This window comes from Lynx rufus, unplaced genomic scaffold (genome assembly GCF_022079265.1).
Source record: "Lynx rufus isolate CCGP_SWC_20201006 ecotype Redwood Valley unplaced genomic scaffold, mLynRuf1.p SCAF_28, whole genome shotgun sequence".
Lineage (NCBI taxonomy): Eukaryota > Metazoa > Chordata > Mammalia > Carnivora > Felidae > Lynx > Lynx rufus.
Window position 1 is genome coordinate 9528009 of NW_025814843.1, and position 27336 is coordinate 9555344.

The window sequence follows — 27336 nt, forward strand, 5'->3', positions numbered from 1 at the left end:
AGTGGTGCCTGTCACACTTCAACTTGGGGTTATTCTTATCCTTTCTCCCTCCGCAGCTTGGTGGCCCAGTAGCCATGAAAAGTCAACAGTCTCAAAGCTAACGGAGAAGACTGACTCTTTTGGAGTTCTGTTAAAAGCCCCATCCCTAGAGCACAGTCAACATTTTGTCCACTTTAGCAGCTACCTGGGAAACCTTCGTTGCCAAGGTGCTGTGGTTCTTTGATTTGACCCCCGGCTCAGCTCAGGGGGGACATAAAAACTATCCCTAGGGCACTACCGAAAACAAGAGCAATCTTGTGGCAATACATCAGCTGCCAAAGGTTGTGATTTTGGTTAGAGGAATCAAGAGTCTGGCCAACACCAACAACAGTTTAAAAGTAAGTTCTGGACAACTAGAAAACCACTGAGAACTTTGAAAAGCTCCAATATGTTCTTGGGGGTCTAGAAGGCTGCACAGAGTGCATGCTTGGGAAAGACCTCAGAAAGAAGAAGGCCCCAGTCACTCACCTTGGTGGACTTTCAGGCCCCGTGCACCCAAGATATGAGAGCTAAAGCTGTTTCGTAAACTGCCTGAAGTTTGATGTGTTCCTTCGGACACAGCTCTCCTTGTCAAAGGGCAGGATACATAAAGACAAGGCATTCAGGGAAATCTTCAGACGGATCATTGGCTCACCACTAAATGATACTGAACCAAGCGTGAACACCCAAAAACCAGACTTAAAAATAAGAACTTTAAGAAAATAAATAAATAAAGGCCTGCACGCTGCAAGGAATATAGAATCAACAGAATTCATTCAGGAAATTCGCTAAACCAAAAGGCAGCCACAAGAAAAACAATAACAAGCCCAGCAACAACAACAAACCTTGGGAGAGGGAATCTGATTTCAAGTTGTTACCATATATTATTTTAAATGTCTAATTGTAGGCAAAAATTTACAAGCTATGCAAAGGAACAGGAAAATAAATAGCCAACTGAAAATATCACCAAGGAGGCACAGATGTTTCCTTTAGTAGACAAACATTTTAAATCAGCTATTATAAATATGTTTAAAAAAACTAAAGGATACCGTGCCTTAAGAATCAAAGGAAAGTATGACAATGGTGTCTTACCAACAGAGAATATTAACAGCAACAACAACACAATTACAAAAAAAAAAATTAAAGAGAACTTCTGGAGTTGAAAAGCGCAATTATTGAAATGAAAAATTCGCTAAAGGGACTTAATAGCAAATTTGGGCTGTCTGAAGAAAGAATCCGCAAACTTGAAGATAAGTTAATAGAGATTGTCCAGTCTAAGGAAAAGAGTGAAAAAAGAAAAATGAACAGAGCCTCAGAAACACCTGTAAGATACTATCAATTACAGCAACATGCACCTAATATGAGTCCCAGAAGAAGAGAAGCATAAAGGAAATAAAGAATGGTTGAAAAAATAATGACTAAAAACATCCCAAATCTGATGAAAACAATTAATTGTACACATCCAGGAAGCTTAACAAACTCCAAGTAAAATAATTCAAATAGATCCACACCTAGACACATCACAGTCCAACTGATGAAAGTCAAAGACCGAGAAAAAGAATCTTGAAAGCAGCAAAAGGGAAACTGATTCTCATGTACAAGAGAACCTCAAAAAGATTAACAGCTGACTTCTTATCAGAAATCATGGAGGCAGAAGGCCATGGAATGATATCTTTGAAGTGTTAGAAGAAAAGACCATCAGTCAAGAATTCTATACCTAGCAAAACTGTCCTTAAGATATTTCCAGATAAACAAATATAGAGAACTCATCACTAGAAGATCTGCTCAGATATACTAAAGGGAGTCCTTAAGGCTGAAATGAAGGGGCGTTAGACAGTAACTTGAATACATGTGAAGAAATAAAAAGCACTAGTAAAGGTAATTATATACATAATGATAGAAGATAATACCAATGTATTTTTGTTATAACTCTTTTCTTCCATCTCATTTAAAAACAACTGCATAGGGGCGCCTGGGTGGCGCAGTCGGTTAAGCGTCCGACTTCAGCCAGGTCACGATCTCGCGGTCCGGGAGTTCGAGCCCCGCGTCGGGCTCTGGGCTGATGGCTCAGAGCCTGGAGCCTGTTTCCGATTCTGTGTCTCCCTCTCTCTCTGCCCCTCCCCCGTTCATGCTCTGTCTCTCTCTGTCCCAAAAATAAGTAAACGTTGAAAAAAAAATTAAAAAAAAAACAACTGCATAAAGCAATAATTATAAAACTTATTGATTGGCTTATGATGTATACAGATGTAATTTTCATGAAATAATAGCATAAAGAAAGAGTTAGGGATTGGAGGTATACTGGAGCAAAAGTTTTGTCGACTATTGAAATTAAATTATTATCAATACAAATTGGATTGTTTTCAATTAAAGTGCTAATTATAATCCCCAGGGCAGCCACTAAGAAAATAATTTGTTAAATGGTTTCGAAGAAAGTCTTGGGGACCCTGACTGGCTCAGAGGAGCATGTGACTCTTGATCTCGCAGTTGTGAGTTCAAGCCCCACATTGGGTGTGGAGATTACTAAAATAAACAAACTTAAAAAAAAAGCAAAGAAGGTCTTGAAGCGGTAAATCCCTTGAGGATATATGTGCCTGACAATATCTTTAGTTCATGGCCATGTTTAATAACAGCTAAAATGCATAAAATAATTCTAGGGTTTGAAAAGTACTTTTTTTTCAAAGTTTATTTATTTTGGGAGAGAGAGAGAGAGAGACAGCAGGAATAGGGGAGGGGCAGAGAGAGAAGGAGAGAGAGAATTCCAAGCAGGCTCCACACTGCCAGTGCAGAGCCCAATGTGGGGCTTGAACTCATGAACCATGAGATCATGATCTGAGTCAAAATCAGGAGTCAGACCCTTAACTAACTGAGCCACCTGGCACCCCCGAAAAAGTTCTTAAGTCCTTTGAAAATACCACTCCATTGTTATCTTGCATCCAGTTTGATGTTAAGAAGTCTGATGTCAACACGTGTATTGTTTCTTGTAGGTGATCTGTTTTTTCTTGGGAAGCTTTTAGAATTTTCTCTTTCAACAACAAAATAATAGAATATAGGAGAATACATTTACAAATACAAGACCCATATAAAGAAAACTTTAAAACTCTGTTGAAGGGACAAAAGGAAAAAAAGACTGGAACAAATGAAAAAGCATACCGTGTTTTTTGGTGGGTAGACTCAACATCACAAAGAGGCCAGTTCTCTCTATGCAGCAATGTCCCCACCGCAATGTGAGGAGGAGAAATGAAAGGCTATGACCCCTATTCTAGGTATCAGCCCTCTTCTGCTCTAGACTGACGAGAGAGACAGAGACAGAGAGAGATATATAGAGATAGAGACACCCGATCACTTTGTGCCTCCCTAGGGTTTTCCTCTCAGATTTTTGCTTTGTTGCTGTTTGGCTTAAACAACAGATATTTGCAATAACGTCTGAGTTCAAGGTGTTGGCAGAGTTGGTTTCTTCTGAAGCATCTCTTCGTGGTTTGCAGGTAGACTTCTTCTTCCTGAATCTTCCCTTGGTCTCCCCTCTATGCACACCTGGGTCCTGATCTCCTCTCTTACAAGAACACCATCATCCTCAACTAGGACCCACCTTAATGACTTTATTTTACCCTAATCTCCTCTTTATTTTTTATTTACTTTTTTTTAAATTTGAATAGAGTTGACACACACTGTGACTTGAGTTTCAGGTGTACAATATAGTGATTTGACAAGTTTATGTGTTATATTGTGCTCACAAGTGTAGCTACCATCTGCCACCATACAACGCTATGACAATACCACCGACTATATGCCTACGTTGTCCCTCTTACCTTTGTGACTTCATTCTTCCATCATTGGAAGCCTGTATCTCCCACTCACCCAATTTGCCCATCTCCTCAACCTCCCCTCTGGCAACTGTCAGTTTGCTCTCTGTACTTATAGGTCTGATTCTGTTTTTTTTTTTTTTTTAATTTGTTTGCTTATTCATTTGTTGTTGTTGTTCTTTTTTTTTTTTTTTTGGATTCTACATAAGATTGAAATCCTAAGGTATTTGTCTTTTTCTGTCTGACCTATTTCACTTAGCCTAATACCCTCTAGATCCATCCACATTGTCACAAATGGCATGATCTCATTACACACACACACACACGCACACGCACATATATACATAATCTTACACCTTCTTTATCCATTCATCTACCAATGAACACTTAGGTTGCTTCCATATCTTGGTTCTTATAAATAATTATAAATAATGCTGCAATAATCATAGGGGGTGCGTATATCTTTTTGAATTAGTGGGGTTTGGGGGGGTTGTTTATATATATATATATTTTTTTTAAATATTCATTTATTTAAGTAATCTCTACACCAAACATGGGGCTCAAACTCATGACCCCAAGATTGACTTGCAGGCTTTTCCAACTGAGCCAGCCAGGTGCCCCTCAAATTAGTGTTATTGTATTAGTGTTTTCCTTTTTTTAAAAATTTTTTAATGTTTATTACTTACCTTTGAGAGAGAGAGCACAATCAGGGGAGGGGCAGAGAGAGAGGAAGACACAGAATCTGAAGCAGGCTCCAGGCTCTGAGCTATCAGCCCAGAGTCCCATGTGGGGTTTGAACTCATGAACCGTGAGATCGTGACCTGAGCTGAAGTCAGCTACTTAACCGACTGAGCCACCCAGGAGCCCCTAGTGTTTTCATTTTCCTTAGGCAAATACCCAGTAATGGAATTGTCAGATCATATGGTAGTTCTCTTTTTAATTTTTTGAGGAAGCTTCATACTGTTTTCCACGGTGGCTGCACTAATTTACATTCCCACCAACAGTGCATGAGTGTTGCTTTATTCTCCATATCCTCGCCAATGCTTATAATTTCTTGTCTTTTTTATTTTAGCCATTCTGGTACCTGCAAGGTAATGTCTCATTGTGGTTTTGATTTTCATTTTGCTGGTGATCAATGATGTTGGACATCTTTTCATGTATCTCTTGGCCCTTTGTATGTCTTCTTTGGGAAAAAAAAGTCTTTATGGGTCCTCTACTCATTTTTTAATCATATTGGGTTTTTTTGGGGGGGGTTGAGTTGTATAAGTTCTTTATATATTTGGAATATTAACCCCTTATTGTATATCCTTACTGGGGTATTGGTATATCATTTGCAAATATCATCTCCCATTCAGTGGGTTGCCTCTTTTGTTTTACTAATGGTTTCCTTTGCTGTGCAAAATCTTTTTATTTTTGATTTGGTCACAATAGTTCCTGTTTTATTTTGTTTCCCTTGCTCCGGGAGACATATCTCTAAAAAATGTTGCTATGGCCAATGTCAGAGAAGTTATTGCAAGGAAGTGGTCCGGTTTCATACTTTTGCATGCAGCTGCCCAGTGTTTCCAGCACCATTTACTGAAGAGACTATCTTTTCCCCCTTGTGTATTCTTCCCTCCTTTGTCATAGATTAATTGGCTATATATGTGTGGTTTTATTTGTGGGCTCTCTATTCTGTCCTATTGATCTATGTGTCTACTTTTGTGCCAGAACCATACTTTTTGATTACTACAGCCTTGTAGTAGATCTTAAAATCTGAGATTGTGATACCCCCAGCTTTGTTTTTCTTTCTCAAGATTGCTTTGGCTATTTGGGGTCTTTTGTAGTTTTATACAAATTTTAGTCTTATCTGTTCTAGTTCTGTGAAAAATGCTGTTGGCATTTTGAGAGGGATTGTGCTGAATCTGTAGCTTACTTCGGGTCGTGTGGACATCTTAACAATATTAATTCTTCTAACCTAATTCTTCCATTTGTTTATGTTATCTTCAACTTCTTTCGGCAATGTTTTAAGTTTTCTGAATACAAGTCTTTTACCTCCTTGGCTAAGTTTACTCCTAGGTATTTTATTCTTTTTGGTGCAATTATAAATATTTTCCTCTTAGTTTTTGTGTTCAGTTTAGGGAAGCTTCAGCCTCCCTCCCACCTCAACAGCATTTCCAGGGCCAGGAGAAAAGACCTTCTCCTGGTTTTCAATCTTACGGGAAACGTGAAGTCAGCCTCATTTGGAATCCTGGCTTTACTGTTGCTGAAAGTGAACGGAAATCTCCAAGTGTCCTTTTTTTCTTTTTTTCTTCTACATGATGAGAAGTTTGGAACAGATGATCTCAAGTGGTTCTAGCCTAACGTTCTGTGATTCTGTGCAGTAAATGAAGAGGCGGCAGGTAAGAGACATCGGTATTTTAAGACTACGCAGTTTCCAAGGAGATAAAGAGGCGTAATGGGGGAACACCCAACGAGAGCGTTATTAGCAAGAGAGGATGTCAAGTTTGGAGGCTGGAACGTCAATCACGTTTCAAGGAACAAGGGGAAGAGGGAGGACGCTGGCAGAGGTTCACAAGAGAAAGGGGAAATCAGTGATCAGAAAGGAGGTTAAGAGGAGAACCAAGTGTTGAGAATAACAAACACCATTAACCACCATGGGAGCAGAAGAAAAAGCATTTCCTTTCCAATTTATTATTAAAGGGGCGCCCAGGTGGCTCAGTCGGTTAAGCGTCTGACTCCGGCTCAGGTCACGATGAGTCTGAGCCCCGTGTCGGGCTCTGTGCTGGCAGCTCAGAGCCTGGAGCCTGCTTCTGACTGTGTCTCGCTCTCTCTCTGCTCCTCCCCAGCTGGTGCGCTCTCTCTCTCTCTCTCTCTCTCACTCAAAAATAAATAAACATAAAAAATTTGTAAAAATTATTATTAAATATTTCTGACACAACAAAAGTACCCGGAATAATACAACGAACACTGTGTCCCCAGTGCGCAATCTAAAATGTTACTTTCCACCAACTTCTAGTAACCCTCCCTCCATCAGCACCAAGAGGTAGTAACTGAATTTGTTGATTACCATTCCCCATGGTTCTTTATGCTCTTATTACATATGTATGTATTCTAAGGCAATTATTTTACCTCTTGAAAACCAAGTTTGACGTTTGAAGACGACTGAAATTCTTGTTTGAAGTAAAGCTAAGTGTCCTTGATGAACAGGTCCCAGCAAGGAGAATAATAAAATGAGTGGCATAACTTGGAGCCCAGCACGAGAACCTTCTTCCTACTCAGGTAGGTGTCTCCTAGGTGACAAGGTCACTGGGGAAGCTCCCACAGATGGACCGAGAGCACCGGCCGGCATCCCGCTTGCAGGGAGAGGGCCACAGTCCTAGAACATCAAGGTCAGAAGGGAAGGGCCGATTTCAGTTACTGCCAAGCAGGGCTGTTGGTTTGGACCAGTGGGGATTCTGTTCTCAGAAACACAAGCGTTGGGAAATTGGGCGTCAGGACACAGCAGGGAGTCGTTTACTATTTCGAGGACAAGCCATGGAGCAGGCTGAGGTTTGGGGCCGGGCTCCAAGATCAGGGTTGGCTGGTGAGTAGCCAGTGAGAGGCAGAAGCTCTCTTCAAGACTCACTTGAAACCTCCACTGTTGGTGCCCGTCACGCTCAGCCTCGGAGACTGCCAAACGAGAGTAACAGAATCTCTCCTGGGTTCCGCGAGGCCGCTGCCTTGCACAAGTCTGTGAAGCGAAACCTCCCCCCCGCCATCTTTAGAAACCCAACCCTACAAGGAACAAAACAATTAAGGCCTAAACCCCGCCATAGCAAACAAATGAAAACGCACTCCCGTCGACACTAGACACAATTTGGAGGAGGGGGGAAGTGAGAAGGTCTTTACGATTTCCCTTCGGCAATTGTCAACGAGGAACCGATTTGGTTCGCAATTTGCTTTGATTTTTCTCCAAAAATCTGTGCATAATTGGACATTCTTGAGAAGTGAGAAAATCAGAGGCACAGATTACTTTCAAATGTGTGAAATGCTTATGGATGCTGAAGTCAAAAACCCATGAAGTTGGAATATTACATTTGTATGCTTTTAATTAAACATTTTTTTTCTTTATTTCGTGGCTTCCTTTTTGTACTTTAGAGCCAATAATCGTTTCCTGGCTTCAAGCATTGTTCAAGCTCTTGAAACTTGGAGCATTGTTCAAGCTCTTGAAACGCTCCTAGACCCTGGGTTCTGTGTCCATGGAGCCTGGAGGATAGACAACCCAGTGGGGGAGTTTTTATGGGGCGTGGCTGGGTCTGTGGGCACTGACTGGTTCCTTTGTCCCACCTCCTCACCAACGGTCACCCACGGTGGTAGCGAGGGAAGTGCCCTGAAGACAACAGCCCCAGATGTCATCACTAGAGTCCATTTATTCCCTGCTTCCTGCCTCAACCACTGTCACAGTGGGGACTTTTTATTGTTCACTGCTCTATTCCCCCCCACCTAGAAGAGTGTCAGCCACATCACAGGTCCTCAACACAAGTCTTCGTTGAGTGCACGGTCCCTCTGGGAAACGAGGTTGGATGGTGGATAAATTGGGCTCCAGCTGTATCATTGGCATCTGAATGATGTCTAACGAGAATATACTCGTGTATTACTCCTCTAATTAACAGATAATATAATTTCACAAGGAGATATCACCTCACAGCCCAGCAGGGTGGCTACTATCGAAAAACCAGAAATAACAGGAGTTGGTGAGGATGCGCAGAAATTGGAACCCTTGTGCGCTGCTGGTAGACATGTAAAATGGTGGGGCCGCTATGGAAAAGAGTACGGTGCTTCCTCAAAATATTGGAAACCGAATTACCATATGACCCAGCGACCCCACTTCTGGATACGTACCCAGAAGAACTGAAAGCGTGTTCTCAAAGAGGTATCTGCACAAACGTGTTCATAGCAGCCTCGTTCGCAATTGGCAAAAGGTGGACCCACGTCAAGGGTCTCTCAACAGATGAATGGAGACATCAAGTGTGGTGTATATATACAATGGAGTATTATTGGTCCTGAAAAGGAAGGAAATCCTGTCACATGCTCCAATATAAGTGAACCTTGAGGATATTATGATGACTGAAATAAGCCAATGACAAAAGGACAATGCTGTATAATTCCAGTTATCTGAGGCCCCTAGAGTCGACAAATGCATGGAAACAGAAGGTATACTAGTGGTTTCCAGGGACTGGGGAGGAGGGGGAACTGGGGAGATGTTGATTAATAGGTACAGAGTTTCAGTTTTGCAAGATGAAGATGTTCTGGAGGTTGGTAGCTCCACAATATGAAGATACTTAGCAATCCTAAACGGTATACTTAAAAATGGTTACGATGGTCAATATTTTTTAAAAATTCAAAAAGACTTTTTTAATGTTTTATTTATTTTTGAGAGAGAGAAAGAGAGCATGACTGGGGCAGAGGCAGAGAGAGAGGGAGACACAGAATCTGAAACAGGCTCCAGAATCTCAAGCAGTTGTGCTGACAGCTCAGAGCCCGATGCGGGGCTTGAACTCGTGAACGGTGAGATCATGACCTGAGCCAAAGTTGGATGCTTAACCGACTGCGCCACCCAGGCACCCCAAGATGGTCAATTTTATGTGATGCATGCTTACCACGGTTAAAAATAACATTTCATTTTATTATTTTTTTAAATTTTAGCCGGGGAGAGGGGCAGAGGGAGAGAGAGAACCTCAAGTAGGCTCCACACTCAGCACAGAGCCCAACACGGGGCTCGATCCCACAACCCTGGGATCACGACCTGAGCCAAAATCAAGAGTCAGACACTCAACTGATTGAGCAACCCAAATGCCCCCCCAAAGCAACATTTTAAAATAAGCATAATTCGGGGCGCCTGGGTGGCGCAGTCGGTTAAGCGTCCGACTTCAGCCAGGTCACGATCTCGCGGTCCGTGAGTTCGAGCCCCGCGTCAGGCTCTGGGCTGATGGCTCGGAGCCTGGAGCCTGTTTCCGATTCTGTGTCTCCCTCTCTCTCTGCCCCTCCCCCGTTCATGCTTTGTCTCTCTCTGTCCCCAAAATAAATAAAAAACGTTGAAAAAAAAATTTAAAAAAAAAAAAATAAATAAAATAAAATAAGCATAATTCTAAAAGTAAATGGGTTGGCATACACTTATAATTTTGAGTTTGGAAGACTTTTTTTTTAATAAATGTACTTTTTTAATTTTTAAAAATTTTTTTCATGTTTATTTATTTTTGAGAGAGAGACAAGAGCACAAGTCGGGGAGGGGCAGAGAGAGAGGGAGACACAGAATCTGAGGCAGGCTCCAGGCTCCGAGCTGTCGGAGCCCGACGCGGGTCTCGAACTCAGGAACCGTGAGATCATGACCTGGGCCGAAGTCGGATGCTCAACCGACTGAGCCACCCAGCCGCCCCTGAAAGACTTTTTTAAACAAAAGATCAAAGCCCTCCCCACCCCCCGCCAAAAAAAATGATCGACAGATTTGGCTGGATAAATGTTTTAAATTTCTATGATAAAGGGGCGCCTGGGTGGCGCAGTCGGTTAAGCGTCCGACTTCAGCCAGGTCACGATCTCGCGGTCCGTGAGTTCGAGCCCCGCGTCAGGCTCTGGGCTGATGGCTCAGAGCCTGGAGCCTGTTTCTGATTCTGTGTCTCCCTCTCTCTCTGCCCCTCCCCCCGTTCATGCTCTGTCTCTCTCTGTCTCAAAAATAAATAAACGTTAAAATAAATAAATAAATAAATAAATTTCTATGATAAAAAACCCCCAGCACATTAAAAAACAACCAATAAGCTGGGAAAAAATATTTGCGTATATATGTTGGGCAGTATTGGTCCTAAGAGGAAGCTATTGTATGGCAGGAGGGAATTGACTGTGTATAGTCAGTAGGTGTTGAATGACCAAAGTCAACGAATTCAGAGGAGAGACTGAGAGACATAAACAAGATGACAAGGAGGAGGAGAAGACTACAGAAGGTTGAGGTTTCTGTACCCACCAGAGTGGTTGAGCCAAGAACCCGGTTATTCAAGCTGGGTGGGTCCCACTCCAGCCTGGTTCCATCACAGGACCCCTCCCGACGTCCCTGATACCATAAACCGCGTGCCGAGGAGGCAAGTAAGGTCTCACGGAAGTTTGGGAAGAGTCTGTGCAATGCCGATGAATGAACTCACAAAGGGGTGGACTTAGGCTTGTTAATAAAAGGGTCCGCCCTGAGCCTAAGCGCTCAAAACGTTCTTGGGGACTGCACATCTTGTACCTCGTGTGATGGGGGCACAGGGTTGTCCCCTCCTCTCCTGCTTGGTGCCGTCTCTGCTTTTAAGAAGGTAGAGCTCATTCTCCTGGTGATTTGTAAGTCAGCTTGGGTTACTAGCCGTTGGCCAGCTGGGCCCTTCGTTGCCTTCCCTGCCTCTTGTTTTACCGAATGCCAATCCAACTGACTCGAAAATACTAGGATTGGTGGAAAAGAGCATCCAAAATGTAAGATCGCTACCCAGAGTTGATACAGCCTATATAATCAATATATCTGAAATTTTACATATAGATTATATCCTGTAAGCCAATGAAAATACAACACAACAATGCGCATCAAATGCAAGTAAGAAACGCACAGAAGGAGAAATGGCTCTGTGTATGAAAAGGTGCATAGCCTCACCAAAAATTAGAGGAAATTAATTTAAAACAACAACGGAGTATCATTTTCACCCGACTGGCAAACAATTCAAAGATTGGTAATATACGGTGTTGGTGAGGATGCGGGGAAATGAAGGCTCCAAATGCTTCTGGTCAGAACTTAAACTTACGGAGTGTCCGGAGACTTACATGTGGCTTACGCATCTCACTGAATCAAGGCTATATTCTGACAGACGCAGAAAACAGAGCCATGCCGCCTTCACTGGATATCCTGCTACGTCTCTTACTTTTACATTTAAGTTGAATAGCCATGTGTAACTTAAATTTGCAGACTCTTGAACAACCACTAGGTCAAAGAAGAAATCAAAAGGAAACTTAAAAATTATCACGGGCACCTGGGTGGCTCAGTCGGTGGAGCTTCCGACTTTGGCTCAGGTCATGGTCTCGTGGTCTGCGAGTTCGAGCCCCGCGTCGGGCTCTGTGCTGACAGCTCGGAGCCTGGAGCCTGCTTCGGATTCTGTCTCCCTGCCTCTCTGCTCGCTCTCTCTCTCTCTCTAAAAAATAAATAAACATTAAAAATTAAAAAAAAAAGAAATAAAAAAGATAATGGCCTATTATGAACAATTACATGGATCTAAACTGGATAGCCCAGAGATGGATAAATTGCTCGAAACATACAACTTACCAAGAGTGAATCAACAAAAAATAGACACGGGGCGCCTGGGTGGTTCGGTCCCTTACGCATCCGACTCTGGGTTTCAGCTCAGGTCATGATCTCCCAGTTTGTGGGATCCAGCCCCGTATCGGGCTCCGTGCTGACAACACGGAGCCTCCTTGGGATTCTCTCTCTCCCTCTCTCTCTGCCCCTGCTCTGTTCACACCTTTTCTCTCAAAATAAATAAACTTACAGGCAGGAGAAAAAACATTTAAAACCTCCAAACACAGAAAAGCCAAGGAGCCAAGATGGCAGGACAGCATGGAGGCTTTTCGTGTGTCTCGCGTCCACGAGATACAGCCAGACCAACACTGAACCATCCTACACGCCTAGAAAACCGACTGGAAGATTAACACAACAGTCTGCACAACCTGAACCACAGAATTCAGCAGGTACGCGACACGAAGAGCTGAACTTGGGGAGCGAGAAGCCCCGAAAGGTAGGGAACCCATTTTGTGGGCGGAGAGAGGACGGAGACTGGGGAGGGGGGGGGCATCTGGGAAAAGCACCCCTCCCCAAAAGCAGCTGGAGAGAAAGCGGAAAATTGGAAAGAAAAGCCCAAGACCCTCATGGTTGCACGGTTGAATTCTACCAAATATTCAAAGAAGTACCAAACCATCTCAAACTCTTCCGAGAAATAGAAGGCAAGGGAACACTTCCAAACTCATTTTATGAGGCCAGCATCACGCAGATACCAAAGTCAGGCAAAGACACCACAAGAACACTACAGGCCAGTGTCTCTGATGCACACAGATGTCAAAGTCCTCCATAAAATACTAGCAAACTGAATTCAACAACTCTTCAAAAATAGGGGACCCCAAGACCAAGTGGGATCGATCCCTGGGGATGCAAGGTAGGTGGAACATGAGAAAATCAATCCGTGTGAGACACTGTGTTCACAGAGCGAAAGATAAAAGACACAGGATCATCTCAAGGGGGGGGGGCGGGGAGCACTGGGCAAAGTTGGACCTTGTTAAGCCATTGTTTATTACAGCAACTAACAAAATATACTTGACCCATACAAGTTCTTCTGTAACAACCATTTTGAAACCTATTTAATACAATTCGCCCGTGTGATTCCACTTACAGGGAACCTGAGACACACATGGGATGGAACACAACGTAGACAAAAAGTGTTTTCTTCCCATCCAGAGCTTGTTTGTGCACCCAGCACTATGCTGTTCTGCCTGGCGGGATAACATTTTTTAAGACATTAACCTAGATCTTTTTTTTTTTTTTCTCCTGATATTTTCCTCCTCTCCTTTTTAAGCAGTTAATTGTCTCAGAGGGAGGATGGGACCTGACCAAAAACACAGAAATGCCTAATTGTTTTCCAACAACCTAAAGCCAACAGGAGCTCCTGCGAGATGCCTCAAGGGCAAACATCAATATGGACGAGGGCTGGGGGCAGCGGGGAGGGGAAGCTGGGCTCACCCAGGCAAGGAATCTGTGAATCCCAGACAGCCCTGCGTCTTCCCCAAGGCCCCTGGGAGGGCAGGGGGAGCCCAAAGAGGGATGGGTAGTGGAGAGGAAGATTCCCGTGCGGGGTACAGAGGAAGCAACCAAAAGGGCTCCCAGACAGGCGGGGTGCACGCGCAGTCGAGAGGATGCCTTCCTTAGCAGCTGCCTGTCGGCGCCGACCTGACCCTGGGCCACCTGATGCCATAGATGCAACCAGGCACGTGCCCATGTACCAGGGCAAACAGGTGACTCGAGAAACAGGCAGCCCCCGAGGAGGGGGAAAGAGGGTAAACCCCAAACGAAGACCGTGCTGGGCTCTAGGAATAAACAAAGAGAGAAGCGTCCCCTTTTGCGAAGCGTCCCGTCCTCACTGGCGCTCTTGCCATCCTGCTGTGGGCCTGTTTCTTTGGGGGCGCTCCCGGTGAGAACCCGTATTGGCTGAGAGGCTGGTGGGGGTGGGGGTGCCGTCGTGTTCCCCCTCATCCCCGCCCCGCCCCCCCCCCAACAGCGGTCAGCGCCAAGGGCGCTGGGGAGCCGGAAAAGGTGCGGCGTCAGGCGGCCAGCAGGGGGCACCAGAGGACCGGCAGTGCCGCGGGGAGGGCTCGCCCACTGGGGGGCGCCGCCCTTCCCTGGAGGGACCCCCGTCCCCAGACCCGGAGGGGCCGAGTCCGCTGCAGGCGCCGGCGGGGAGCAGAGGGGACAGTGCGGAACCGGGAACCGTGTCCCGCAGCAACGACTCGAGGTCGCCGCCGTCGCCCCCCACCCCCACCCCGCCCCGGACTCCTCGGCGCCCGCCTCCCCACCCCCCCACCCCCCCCACCCCCCAGTGGGCCTCCTTGGTCCCCAGGCTCCCCGCCTATCCCCACGCGCATCCCTCCCTCGCCCACCACTTGGTTCTCAAGCTCGGGCCTCCTCCCACCCTCCTGCAGGCCCCCACCCCTGCCTCCTTTTCTTCTGGGCCATCTGTCCCAGCTCCAGTCCCTCCCTCATCCCCCCCCCACTCTCTCTCTCTCTCACACACACACACCTGAACCCCCAAGGACACCCCTCTACCAAAACCCCCTCTTGGGCCATGGCCACCCAGACCCTCCCTCCCAGGCCTGGACACTAGCATCTATTCAGTCCTAACTTCCTCCCCAAGCTCCTGGGGGGGTAAATGCAGGAGCAGGGGGGCGGGATTCCAGCAAGACTGGGGTCAGGGGGGACAAGGGTCAGAGAGCAAAGCCTGAGTTCCAGTGGGTGGTCCACAGAACCAGGAGAGCCGTTGCTAGGTAACCAGATCTCCCTTCACTTCCCAATACATCATTCTGAGCTGCCCACCGCAGGTGTCCAGCCGTCTTTCCCGGGTCTCGGACACCCACCCTCCGGGGGACCCTGACAAGCAGGAGGAAGGGAGAAGCAAGAGCCCGGCTACCGCCCCGCCCCCCCCCCCAGCCCCCCCCCAGCCACCGGTTCACTGCGAGGATCCGGCCGCCTGGCCCATCGGGTCACCACCAGCATGAGCCTGGGCATCATGGAGGAGGACGAGCTGGCCGAGTACTTCCGGCTACAGTATGGGGAGAGGCTACTACAGCTGCTGCAGTGAGTGCCCCCCACACCCCCCACCTCCCAGCCCGTCCCCTCCACTTCCTACAACCCTGCGCCCCTCCCCACCGCCCCCCACCAGTCCTCATCGCCCTGCCCCAGCGTGCTTCCCAGGCAGCAGCACAGCCCTGTCCCCTCTCAACACACCGTCCCTTTCACTCCCGTGGGGGACAGGACCCCCTTCCCCCTCCGTGTCCACCGGTTACCGCCAGCCCCGGCCCGCCCCAGGCGCTCGGAACCCACCGGCCTGTCTTGCCCCTGTCTTGGGCAGGAAGTTCCCCAACATTGAGGAGCAGTCGGGGTCCCCATCCATCCGGCTCCTGGAGAAGAAGAAAGAGGCCAAGATCATGCACACTGCTATGGAGCAGAAGAAGGAGGTGGGGGACTGGAGGCGCGGAGGGCAGGAAGGGCCCCGGGGCTCAGAGCCCCGGGACAGTCCTCCTCTGTGTGGGCGGCCAGAGCTGGGAGTCCTGGTGAAGCTTCTGTGTTCCCAGGGAGGAGAGAGGAAGGACCTGACCCTCGAGGGGAGCAGTGTCCTGGGCGGGCAGGCCTGGGGACAGAGGCGCCCGGGAGGGAGGGGCGGGGCGGGGGGAGGGGCCCTCCTGACCCCTCTGCCCTCCCCAACCCCCAAGACGTTTCGGCGCCGGATGGAAACCCTGAATCTGCGTTGGGAGGAGCTGGGTACCAAGGAGGCCCAGCTGAAGGCTCACATCCAGAAGTTCGAGCAGTTCATCCAGGTGTGAGGGGCCGGGGGGAGGAACCCACCCTCGCAAACTGGCCTCCTCCTCCTCCTCCTTGCTCTTGCCCACTCGTCACCCCGGTTAAATGTCTCTTTGAGGCTCAGCGGCGCCTGGGGCTTCTCCCTGCGCGTCCTCAATACCGTTCGTAATTTCTTGTTTCCCTGGAACACACAGTGTCTCCAGTGAACGAATGAATGAACGGATGGATGGATGGGTGGATGATGACGAATAAATGGGTGTGCCGCGGCAGGGTGAGGCACATGGGGATACAAAGGGGAACCGGGTAGAATTTTATTCCTCGCCACTCAGCCACCCCTCCGTCCTTGAACCGAGAAGACCAGGCAGGGGTTGGTTGAAGGACCAGGCCCAGGCCTCACAATCCAATTCCTCTCCATCCGTCCTCAGAGGAGGATTGAACCATCCGGATGTGTCCAGACCAGCTCCAGCCAGCACTGATGGGGCCCTGAGGGGCCTGGCCCAGCTCCCAGGGGTGATCCCACGGGGGACCCCTGCTCTTAAGCGTTTCCGGTCTTGCTCTGTGCGTAATCCACGTGGGAAAGAAGCTGGCGGCCTCCGGGGTCCAGTCCTTCCCACAGGCCAGAGAAAAGCTAGTGGCGCGTGGTTGGGGCGGCAGGAGATTTGGGGGTGAGAGGCCCTCCAAATAGCTGCCAGAGGTTCCACAGCGTGGGAATCCTAAAAAAAAAAAAAAAATTGTTACAAATATGGACCCCTGGGTGTCTGTTTGCTTGCAACCCCGGGGGGGACGAGGGAGATCCTGGGCAGCTCAGTTGGTTAACTTTGGCTCAGCTCATGATCTCGTGGTTCGTGAGTTCGAGCCCCGCGTCGGGCTCTGGGCTCCGACAGCTCCGAGCCTGGAGCCTGCTTCCGATTCTGTGTCTCCCTCTCTCTCTCTCTGCCCCTCCCCTGCTTGTGCTCTCTCTGTCTCAAAACGAAATGAACATTAAAAAAATATGAAAATAAAATAAAAAGCTCCCCAGGGGATTGTGATACGCAGCCGGACTTGAGAGCCGCTGGTTTAGGGGACCCTCGATCCTCTGGGGGGCCCCCGGGGCACAGGGCAAATGTCACGTGTGCCTTCACCTGCTTCCAAACACTTTCCATCCGTGTGGAATACCGGGAGCCCCCGAGGAGGGAAAGGAGCCACGTGGGGGCACTGGGAGGGGTGGGTGTGGCCCCTGATCTCTGGGTGGGGGGGGGAGGACTTTGCGGGATGAAGGAGAAGGGGGGGTCAGCCCGATGGCCAGAGCTGAGCCTCATGTCCGTCTTTCAGGGCACCACCTCCTGGGCTTCAGTGTGAGCTATGAGAGCGCGGCCTGGCCCCGCCTGCCTCCTACCCCAGCCCCCTAGGCTTGGACCCCCAGCGTTTCCAAGAGAGGGGCGAGGGCCTCGCCGGGGGAAGGGCAGCACCAGGGTGTGACAGGTGCCACCTCCCCTCTTCCCGTCCCCCTCCCCCCCCCACCCAGGAGAACGACCAGAAACGGATCCGCGCCCTGAAGAAAGCCAACAAGGAGCGCGAGCTGAAGAGGCAGCGGGTGCGCGAGCTGGCCAAGGTCAAGCAGGAGATGGGGGCCCTGCGGCTGCGGCACCAGCGGCTGAGCACCAGGATGCAGGAGTTCTCCGTCTTCAACAAGTACCTGGAGAAGGTGGTGGAGCACTCGGAGGTGAGGGGGGGGCGGGAGCGGCTGGGGAGGGGTGTGTGTGTGTGTGTGTGTGTGTGTGTGTGTGTGTGATAAGCTTTGCCTGCGGCCGGATGTGGCCTGAGCCCAACCCTCCCTGCCCTCGCCCCCGGGTCGTTTTGTTGACCCGAGAGGCAGTGGAGACAAGGGGGAGAAGGTAGCAGATGCCGAACCCAGCACAGAGCTACAGAGGCCACTACCCGCCTGCACGGGGCTCCCCGACCTCCTCCTCGAACAGGGGCTCCCCTCCTGTCTCCTACTTTCCTCCCGCCTCTGGGCCTTCCTCCTCAGCCTCCTCCCGGCTCCTCTGCCCAGCCCCTTCCTTCAGTGGTCCTCCACTTTTCTCCCTGGGCATCCCCCCCCCCAAGACCTCCCATGGATGCCTCCCAGGCCGCCCGTCTCCCCACGCCCCCCTGGTGACAGCAGCAGGCAGGGCCCCCTCCCCAGAGGGAGCCAGTCCTGAAGTGTGTCCTCCGTGGGGGTTGTGGATCTGGGTCCTGAGGGCAGAGCCGGGACGCAAAGGATGCTCCGCTTTTTAAAGTTCCAGCAGCTTCCATGTAGAACTGATTTATCTGTGCGTGAGGCCCAGATCTGTGTTACGCCCTCCATTCTAAGGTGGATCCTTAGGTTGTGTAGTAAATGGTTCAGTTCGTCCCCGGGGGTGGGTAGTGAGGGAAGGCCACGTATCAAAGCAGCAGATAAATGATAAGATAGGACTCATCCTCACCCCTCCCCTCCCCCCTCCCTGCAGCCATCAATCTGCAGATCTGACCTATCCTGCCTCCGAAATATTTCTGGAATCTGGCCCCTGTCCCTTCCCCATCCAGACCCCCAAGGTACCTCAATCCCTCATCCGGAGGAGTTCAACACAGCCTTATTCCTGGTCACCAGCCTGTCCCTCTTTCTACAGCCAGCGTGACCCCCCCGCCCCTCTTTCTTTCTCTCTTTTTCCTTCTTCCATTCTTCTTTCCTTCTTCCGTTATGTCTTCCGAAATATTCTAAGCATACTGAAAAGTACAGAGAAATATATCACAGCACCCAAGTAGGCGTCACAGCTTTGTCAAATCTTAGTATTTCCCCCCGGTTCTGTTTCCTTAAATAAAACCCTGTCTTTAATTGAAAGCCCTTGGGAGCCCCCCCCTTCCAAGCCCCATCCTTCCTCCCCTCTTTGTGGAGGTAACCAGAATCCTGATTTTTAAACTGCTCATTCTCATGCCTGCTTTTACTATTTTGGTGACGTATTACGTATCCAAAGATCCAGGGGGCTCATTTGGTCGAGCATCCGACTTCAGCTCAGGTCATGATCTCACAGTTGGAGCCGCAAGTCAGGCTCTGTGCTGATGGCTCTGAGTCTGGAGCCTGTTTCCGATTCTGTGTCTGCCTCTCTCTCTCTCTCTGCTCCTTGCCCTGCTTGCGCTCTGTCTCTCTCAGTCTCTCAAAAATAAATAAACATTAAAAAATGTAAAAATAAGGACGCCTGGGTGGCTCCATTGGTTAAGTGACTTCGGCTCAGGTCTTAATCTCGCAGTTTGTGAGTTTGAGCCCCACGTCGGGCTCTGTGCTGACAGCTCAGAGCCTGAAGCCTGCTTTGGATTCTGTGTCTCCCTCCCTCTCTGCCCTTCCCCTGCTCTCTCTCTCTCTCTCTCTCCCTCAAAAATAAACATTTAAAAAAATGTAAAAATAAATAAAAAATTAAAAACACTAATCTTTTTAATTATGGAAAATTTCAAACGTATACAAAAATAGTCTACTGAATGCCCGTTACTCACCACATAAGTCCAACAATTATCAACTCATCCTATCATCCCCCATACCTTCTTCCCACCTCCGCCATTTTGAAGCAAATGATATGTTTTTTAGCCTCTACGTATTTCAATATGTGACTCTCCAAGATAAGGGAAATGCCATTGTCACACCTCGTAAAAATGTGACAGTAACTCCTTAATATTAAATATCCAGTCAACATTGAAATGTCCCCAACTGTTGCACATGTGCTTTTTTGTACAATTGGTTCGTTCCAATCATGGTCCAAACAAGGTCCCCACACGGCATTTGGTTGGGATGTTTGTTTTTCAAGTGTCACATACATGATTCTGCTGATCAAAAGAATCCAAACAGGGGCACCTGGGTGGCTCAGTCAGTTGAGCACCCGACTTTGGCTCAGGTCACGATCTGGCGGTCTGTGAGTTCAGCCCCGCGTCAGGCTCTGTGCTGACAGCTCGGAGCCTGGAGCCTGCTTCGGATTCTGTGTCTCCCTCTCTCTCTGACCCTCCCTCAGTCACCCTCTGTCTCTCTCTCTTTTTCAAAAATAAATAAATATTTTTAAAAATTTTTTTAAAAAGCCGAACAGAAAAGAGTACGTATGATCCTGCTGATATATTTAAAAAGAGGCACAAGTGAATCCTTGGTGATAGAATCCACAATTCTGGTTTCTCTGATAGTGGGCGAGCAGCTACTGAAGCATAAGGGGGTGGAAGATCCTTCTAGAGCTGGAAATGTTCTGTCTTCCCTTCTTCACGTATTAGTGAGAAAACTACCACCGGGAGAAAGATATCATAGACGGGCTCTTCCTTTCATCAGCTACCTTTGATGACCTCGTGAGTCCTAAGGGAAAGGCTTGTTAAGTGCCGGACTCTATATTCCCGCTTTCACATTAATGAACGGATTCCCTGGCAGCTTCCAAAAGTGACCTGTAATGTTGTTGGTATCGCTACGAATCCGTGGGTTGTTGACACATTTGGTGTGCTGTGATCCTTTGCGCTCACTCTGGCTGATGTTTCAATGTCCCGTCTTTACTTGTTTATTTTTTAAGTTTATTTGTTCATTGGGGGGAGGGGCAGAGAGAGAGAGAGAGAGAGAGAGAGAGACAGAGAGAGAAAATCCCAAGCAGGCTCCACACTGTCACCACAGAGGCCGACGCGGGCGGGGCTTGAACCCACGAACCTCGAGATCACGACCTGAGCCGAAATCCAGAGTGGGACGCTTAACCGACTGAGCCACCCAGGTGCCCCCGGAGTGTCCCATCCTTAAACAGCGGGAGCCTCTGCAGGTGGGCACCCCAGACCCTTTGACATCAACACTGAGTACCCTTGGGAGCTCCAGCTCCGTTCAACTTAACTGTCATGTGCTCTTGGGTCGTGGACTCGGTGAACTTCCGGAAATGCGGACGTAACGTTCTCTCTCTGCTTCTTAGAATCCTTGAATGGAGGAAGTCCACTCTCCTCTTCCGGGTTCACGGGGCATTTCTTTTTTTTTTTTTACTTCCTGCAGGTGGACCTCTCCGTCCCCATCTTGAACCCAGGCTATTCGTCCTAAACCTGCCACACACCCCCGCCCCACCCCTGTCATCATTGGGCTGGCAGCTTCCTTACCTGTCCTCGCCTTCCCCCACCTGCCCCCGCCTGGCCGGCTATGTTCATACCTCTGGCCTCACTTTGGCCACCCCAGGAAACCTTTGCTGGCTGTCCCCACCTCCTCTAATGCCGGGTTGGGTGGTCCCTCCCCCACAGGGGCATGCTGATGGAAAGGCCCACAGGGCACTTCCCGGAAGCCAGTCTGTCACTGGGAATGTCACGAGATGGAGAAGGCTCTCAGGGCGTGTCCCCTGGGCAGCCGGAAGGCCCCCTCCGATAAACCCCTGGGGAGGTGAGTTGGCATCCTGGATCGGGTGCCCACGCCACCTTCTACGGAGAGAGGGCCACAGGGCTTCTGTTCTGCTGCCCGTGGTCTGCAGGGTCGGGTCAGAATGTCACGGCCCGGCACCGTGCTGGAGGGGACAGCCGAGCCCGGCAGGCCACCCGCCCCGCCGGTGCCCTCTCCAGCCCCCAGCTGGAGGCGGACCTCAGTAAGTGTGAACAAATACCAGAGAGTCTTGGGCTGAAGATACTACCCTACAGTCTTTGGCGGGCCCCATCCTCCAGTCCTAGATAGGGCTTATCACTCGGAGTTGTAACTCTTTCCCTGTCTGTCTGTCCTCACTCTGTACCACCCCGAGTTTCAGGCTTTCTAGGAGCAGGGTCTGCCTTTCTTATCTCCTGCTCTGGGCCTAGCGCTTAGCATCCGGCCTGGCTTACAAATGGTTCTGGGTACATTCTTGTTGGATATGGTCATTACTGCCTTGGGAGACATCTCAAAATGCATTTCCCCGCCCCCCCCCCCAAGCCCCAACCACCAGGTCCTCTAGAATCCAGCTGGGGGACCTTTGTGGAAAATTCGGGTGCCAGGGACCCCCTCAGACCCCCTCGTGTTTATTAAAACGAACGTCTTGGTGGAAGGGAGCCTGGGTGGCTCAGCCCGTTAAGCCTCCGACTCTTGATTTCGGCTCAGGTCGAGATCTCACGGTTTGTGAGTTCGAGCCCCACGTCAGGCTCTGTGCTGACAGTGTGGAGGCCGGCTGGTATTCTCTCTCTCTCCCTCTCTCTCTCTGCCCCTCCCCTGCTCGCACTCTGTCTCTCTCGATCCCTCTCTCTCAAAAACAAAATAAACATTAAAAAAAATGTAAAGCTCCCAGGTGATTGCCACGTGCAGACTGAGGACCCTAGCTCCCGATTGCACGTGCCCCCGACACCTGTCCCATGGCCCATACCAACCCAGGAGGGCCAGCGGGGGGACTCCTCACGGCCTCTGCCCTTTGACCTTGGCCGGGGGTCTCCCCACTAGGCTGAGGCATCCAGCCAGGGACCTGGCAGGCGGGCCTGGGGGGCGGCCGTGCCGTGACGGGAGCCCCCTCTGCAGTTCGAGGAGATCCACGAGGTGATTTCACGCTACAAGACGCTGATAAGCATGCACCACGACCTCATGCAGTCGGCGCAGGAGGGCCAGGAGAAGATCGAGCGCGCCAAGGCACGGCTGGCACGCTACATGGAGGAGAAGGACGACGAGATCCTGCAGCACAACAACGAGCTGGCGCGTCTGCAGATGCGCTTTGACCGAGCCCGCAGCGACGTCATCGTCTGGGTGAGCGTGGGGGTGGGGGCTTCTGGGTGAGCAAGGGACACACACACACACACGCCTGCTCATGCCCCGGCCCGGCGCCTCCCCAGGAATCTCGCTGGGCACACATCCAGAACACGGCCGCCAAGAAGACCCTCTTGCTTGGCACCATCAAGATGGCGGCATTGAACCTCTTCCAGATCGTGAGCAAGCAGCTGAAGGAGACCGCCGCCGTGTCCCTGGAGGACACCCACAAACAGCTGGACATGGTAAGAGGGGGTGCAGGTGCCCTGGCCAGCTGCCTCGACTGAGCTAAGATGGCTGTCCATTGGTCCAGCGGAAGCATGAACCCCACAGAGCAGCGGTTCGCAAATTTAACAGGATCAGAGAGTCACCAGGTCAGGGGAGGTACTACTGGTCACCGCCTCCAGAGTCTCTGACTCGGTGGGTCCGAAATGAGAACCCAGGGATTTTCATTTTTCAACAGGTTCCCAGGTGATGGTGCTGGTCTGGCTTCCACGCTTTGAGAACCACGGCATTAGCGCTGAGACCCTTTTGGCCCCAGTGAACGCGGGCCCCAACGGGGACCCACGATTGAATTCATCGCTGGTGCAAAAACAGTCTTCTTAGATTCTAGAGACGTGCTGAAAGCTCCGCGCCTGGGGCCCACGCTTTGGGAAAAGAGGAAATTGGGGGTGGGGGGAATCAGCAAGTCTAGGAAAGTGTTGGTGTCTGTCTTATTAGGGGCACCCTGAGATTGTTCTCTTTGAAGTAACTAAAAGGAAATTGGAAAGGAAATAACTTTCTCACTATGCTTCAAAGCCGTGTGATGCTGTGTCCATGTGCCACCCCAAATCGTCTCCCTTCCGTAAATTTTTTTTTTTAACGTGTATTTATTTTTGAGAGAGAGAGACAGAGCGTGAGCCGGGGAGGGGCAGAGAGAGAGGGGGACACAGGATCCGAAGCGGGCTCCGGGCTCCGAGCCATCAGCACAGAGCCCGATGCGGGGCCCGAACCCACGAACCGCGAGATCAGGACCTGAGCCGAAGTCGGACGCTTCACCGACTGAGCCACCCAGGCGCCCCAGAATCATCTCACTTCCCACCAAAGGCACAGGTATCCCGCACTTTGGGGAGCTCTGTACCAGAAGACGGGTTAGCCATACTTCCTGTCAGATGCACAGAACCATGACTAATTATTTGTTCCTTTGGCAAAAGCCTTGAGTGCTGCTGTCAAATAACAGAAAGCTCCTCAAGACTGGGGTCTGTGTTTGTTTAGTCGTTTGCTGTATCTCGGTGTCTAAAACAGTGCCTGGAACACAGTAGGCGCCCAATAAGCGTTTGGTGAATGAATATCAAACCCAAGCCAACGAAAGCAATGGGCCAGAAGGCATCTCCCTTATTTAACAACAACAACAAAGTAAAACCCGTGAAATCTAAAGATGTCACCCCCGCTGACCAGCCAGGAGGAGGGATTTCCTCAACCCGGAGAACCAGCCTGCAGCTCAGAGCACATAGAACGGAATTATCGACAGTTCAAAGACGTCGAAGGCAGTTTGTAAGAAAGCTCGCTCCCGAAGCCACAATTCTCAAATTTTCTGCCAGCAGGAGGCTTGTGCACCCTTCACGTTTGTTGAAGACCCTCAAAGAGCTTTCGTTTGTATGGGTTATAGCTGCTGATATTTACCGTAGGAGACATTCAAACAGAAAAATTAAAAATCCTTAATTCCTTGTTCAAGGACAACAAGAAGCATGTTAACGTAAATGGCGTTCCTGACGCAAAGCACATTTCCAAAAGAACGCTCTGTGGGACGAGGAACATTTCTGCAAATCCACTTAATGTCTGGCTTCCTGGAGGACAGGTGGGTTCTCCCTTCGGCTTCAGCGTTCGTCTTGTTGTGACAGCCTATGTCACAGAAACGTCCCGCTCTGGTAAAAGCCACTGTTCACTCGTGAGCGAATAAGAGAGACAAAGACAAATGATGTCTTAGTGTTATTGAAAAAGGAGCTTAGGGGCGCCTGGGTGGCTCAGTCGGTTAAGTGTCCGACTTCGGCTCAGGTCACGGTCTCACGGTCTGTGAGTTCAAGCCCCAACTCGGGCTCTGTGCTGACAGCTCAGAGCCTGGAGCCTGTTTCGGATTCTGTGTCTCCCTCTCTCTCTGCCCCTCCCCCGTTCATGCTCTGTCTCTCTCTGTCTCAGAAATAAATAAACGTTAAAAAAAAAAAAAAAAGAAAAGGGTCTTGACACACAGGACTTTGCTGGGGCTCTGCCCCAGCCTCTCCAAGCAGATAACATTTCCAAAGTTTACTTGACCACAGAACCCTCTTGGGGGGCGGAGTGTGATCGCTTATTATAAGAACATAGTTGGAGGAGTGCTGCACTTGTCTTCTCCGTGATCTTGGGGAAGTTACTTTCCTTCAGTGACTCTGTTTCCTCTTTTGCAAAACAGGAATTGTATCTGCAATAGTAACCGTATGGGGGTGGGGGCGGAACGGGGCTGCTGAGAGTTTTGGACGGTCCGCGTGGTCCCATCCCCAGGAACATCCTTGAAGAGGAGACATTTAATTTGATTTTATTTTTAACGTTTATTTATTCTTGAGAGAGAGACAGAGAGAGGGGGAGGGGCAGAGAGAGAAGGAGACACAGAATCCGAAGCGGGCTTCAGGCTCCGAGCTGTCAGCACAGAGCCCGATGCAGGGCTTGAACCCACAAACCGTGAGATCATGACCGGAGCCGAAGTTGGACGCTTAACCGACTGAGCCACCCAGGCGCCCCGAAAAGGAGAGACTTTAGAACTGAGATCGTAGAGGCCATCTAGGCCAACCTGTTCTCCCCCTTCCCTTCTTAAAGATGAAGAAGCTGAGTGCCAGAAAGACGAACCGATTTCCCCGGGGCCGCGTGAGGAGGCCAGGTGCCCTCGTGGCACGCCGAGCGCGTGTTCCTTGAAACAGAAGCTTGCGAATAGAACTCAAGCTTCCGTCGATGACTCAAGAGGATCAGAAGGGGCGTCAGTTCTGGGTTCCGAGCAAACGCCCACCGTGAAGGCTGTTCAATTGTGGAGAGCCGTCTCCCCCAAGCTGCTGGCCCCTGCCTGCCGGAGGCTTCTAGTACCAGGGTCTGCTCTGACATCCCCTCGCCCCTCCCCTCCCCAGACGGTCAGCTGGACTTCGTGCTGTCACCGTGTGTGCCTCCAGGAGTTCCCTGTTTGTGCCTTCTAGTCTGCCAAGCCTGAAGCTTCAACTAGAATAATTGTCAAATAAGGGAAAGTGGCCCCGAGAAATCAGTCACAGGGAGACAGTGACTCCTTACAAGCTCTGCCCGGCCATGCTCCGTTTGGGGGTGGGGTGGCCTGCTGCTGGCTGGGCTGAGCCCCGGTCCCCTTGCCTTGTTAGATCCAACAGTTTATCCAGGATCTGTCAGACATCTGGACAGAGGTGAGGAGGAAGGAACAGCAGCAAGTCCGGGTTTAAGGAGCAGCGGTGGTTCCAGAATGTTCTGAGACAGAGACGGAGAGAGAATAAGGCCCTGGTGAGCTTGTGGCCCACCCAGTCGGCTCCGTCTAGCCCTCTGGGACCCCAGTGCCTTCCTGCTGGCGAGCACCCCACCATTTACCCCTTAAGGCCTCAGTCCCTCCCATCCCCGAAAACATTAAATCCTATCAGACGTTTGTTCCTAAGTTCTGTCTCTTTTTGGTTTATTCAGGGGGGAAGAGGGTCCACCGAGGGGAGAAAGACACCCCCTCTTGAAGCTGGCCACTTAGGCCGCCCAGGGACCAGAAGACGAATCTCAGGTCTCGCAGCTCCCAGGCTTTGGACTTGCACGCAGAACTAGACCAGCACAGGGTGAGAACGTAGGACCCTTCTTTCCCCTATCACTTCAAAGAAAAGATTCTTTTTTTGAAGTCGGTGTTTCTAACCGGGGTGCAAAGACTCACTAGAAACTATGGAGGCAGCTTCCCGAGTGGGAGTTCGACAGGTGGGGAGTCAAGAACCCTCCCCAACTCAGGGAACGAGCCCTGCCCTGCTCCCCCTGAGGACCCACAACACGCAGTGTGGTACCAGCAGCACTAACGTGGGTATCGCAGGCAGGCTGCCCGAGGACGCGTCTTAGCGGGCTGGAATGAGAGTTGAAAACCAGCAAAAACTGAACTAAATGCGGACCAATGCAAAGTCTTGCACTCGGGGCCCCAAACTCAAAACCATCAGGGCAGGTCCGAGACCAGACAAAGAAAGCGTTTATGGAGCCTAGACTTGGCGCACGTCGTCCGGGTGAAAACCCCGTGTGGCACCACCGTCCCCGTCCTACGGGACAGCACGCTTGCTCAGGGACGAGGTCGCCATTCACATTGGGTCTGCCTGCCCTGGGCAGGTGCTCAGCTCAGCCAGGCGCCTCTCAGAAAGCGAGACCACCCGTGGCTTCCCCTCCGAAGCGGGTAGCAGAACAGGACTGAACAAGGTGATGGGGGGGGGGGGGGACGCTGGGATCCCCAACTGACAACACTTGGGCAGCCTCCTCTCCGCTGGGGTCCTGCGGGAGGCCCCGGCCAGCCCGGGCTTTGGAATACACCCTCTGCATCCGCCAGGTGGTTCTCAAGGCTCGCTCCCCAGACCCGCAGAACCAGCAGCACCTGGGAACTTACTAGAAATGCAAATACTCGGGCCCCGCCCCCAGACCTGAAAATCAGCAACTGCGGGGGCGGGACCCAGCCACGGAGGGGGTTTAATAAGCCCGCCAGGTGATTCGGTTGCCTGCTCCGGTTGACTGAGGGCCACTGCTGTGCC

General features: G+C 50.1%; 1 protein-coding gene across 2 annotated transcripts; it reads left to right on the forward strand.

The window, feature by feature from the left end:
* The first annotated feature begins 15100 nt into the window (after window positions 1-15100).
* On the forward strand, window positions 15101-26172 carry CCDC42 (coiled-coil domain containing 42). Of its 2 annotated transcripts, XM_047090085.1 has the most exons (7): window positions 15101-15183; window positions 15458-15563; window positions 15819-15923; window positions 17411-17608; window positions 22358-22579; window positions 22666-22824; window positions 25948-26172. In XM_047090085.1, exons 1-7 carry the CDS (start codon window positions 15101-15103, stop codon window positions 26023-26025), a joined length of 951 nt encoding a protein of 316 aa, XP_046946041.1. In that variant the 3' UTR covers window positions 26026-26172. The 2 variants fall into 2 exon arrangements, with proteins under 2 accessions (XP_046946041.1, XP_046946042.1); XM_047090086.1 differs by lacking the exon at window positions 22358-22579.
* The last annotated feature ends 1164 nt before the right edge of the window (window positions 26173-27336 follow it).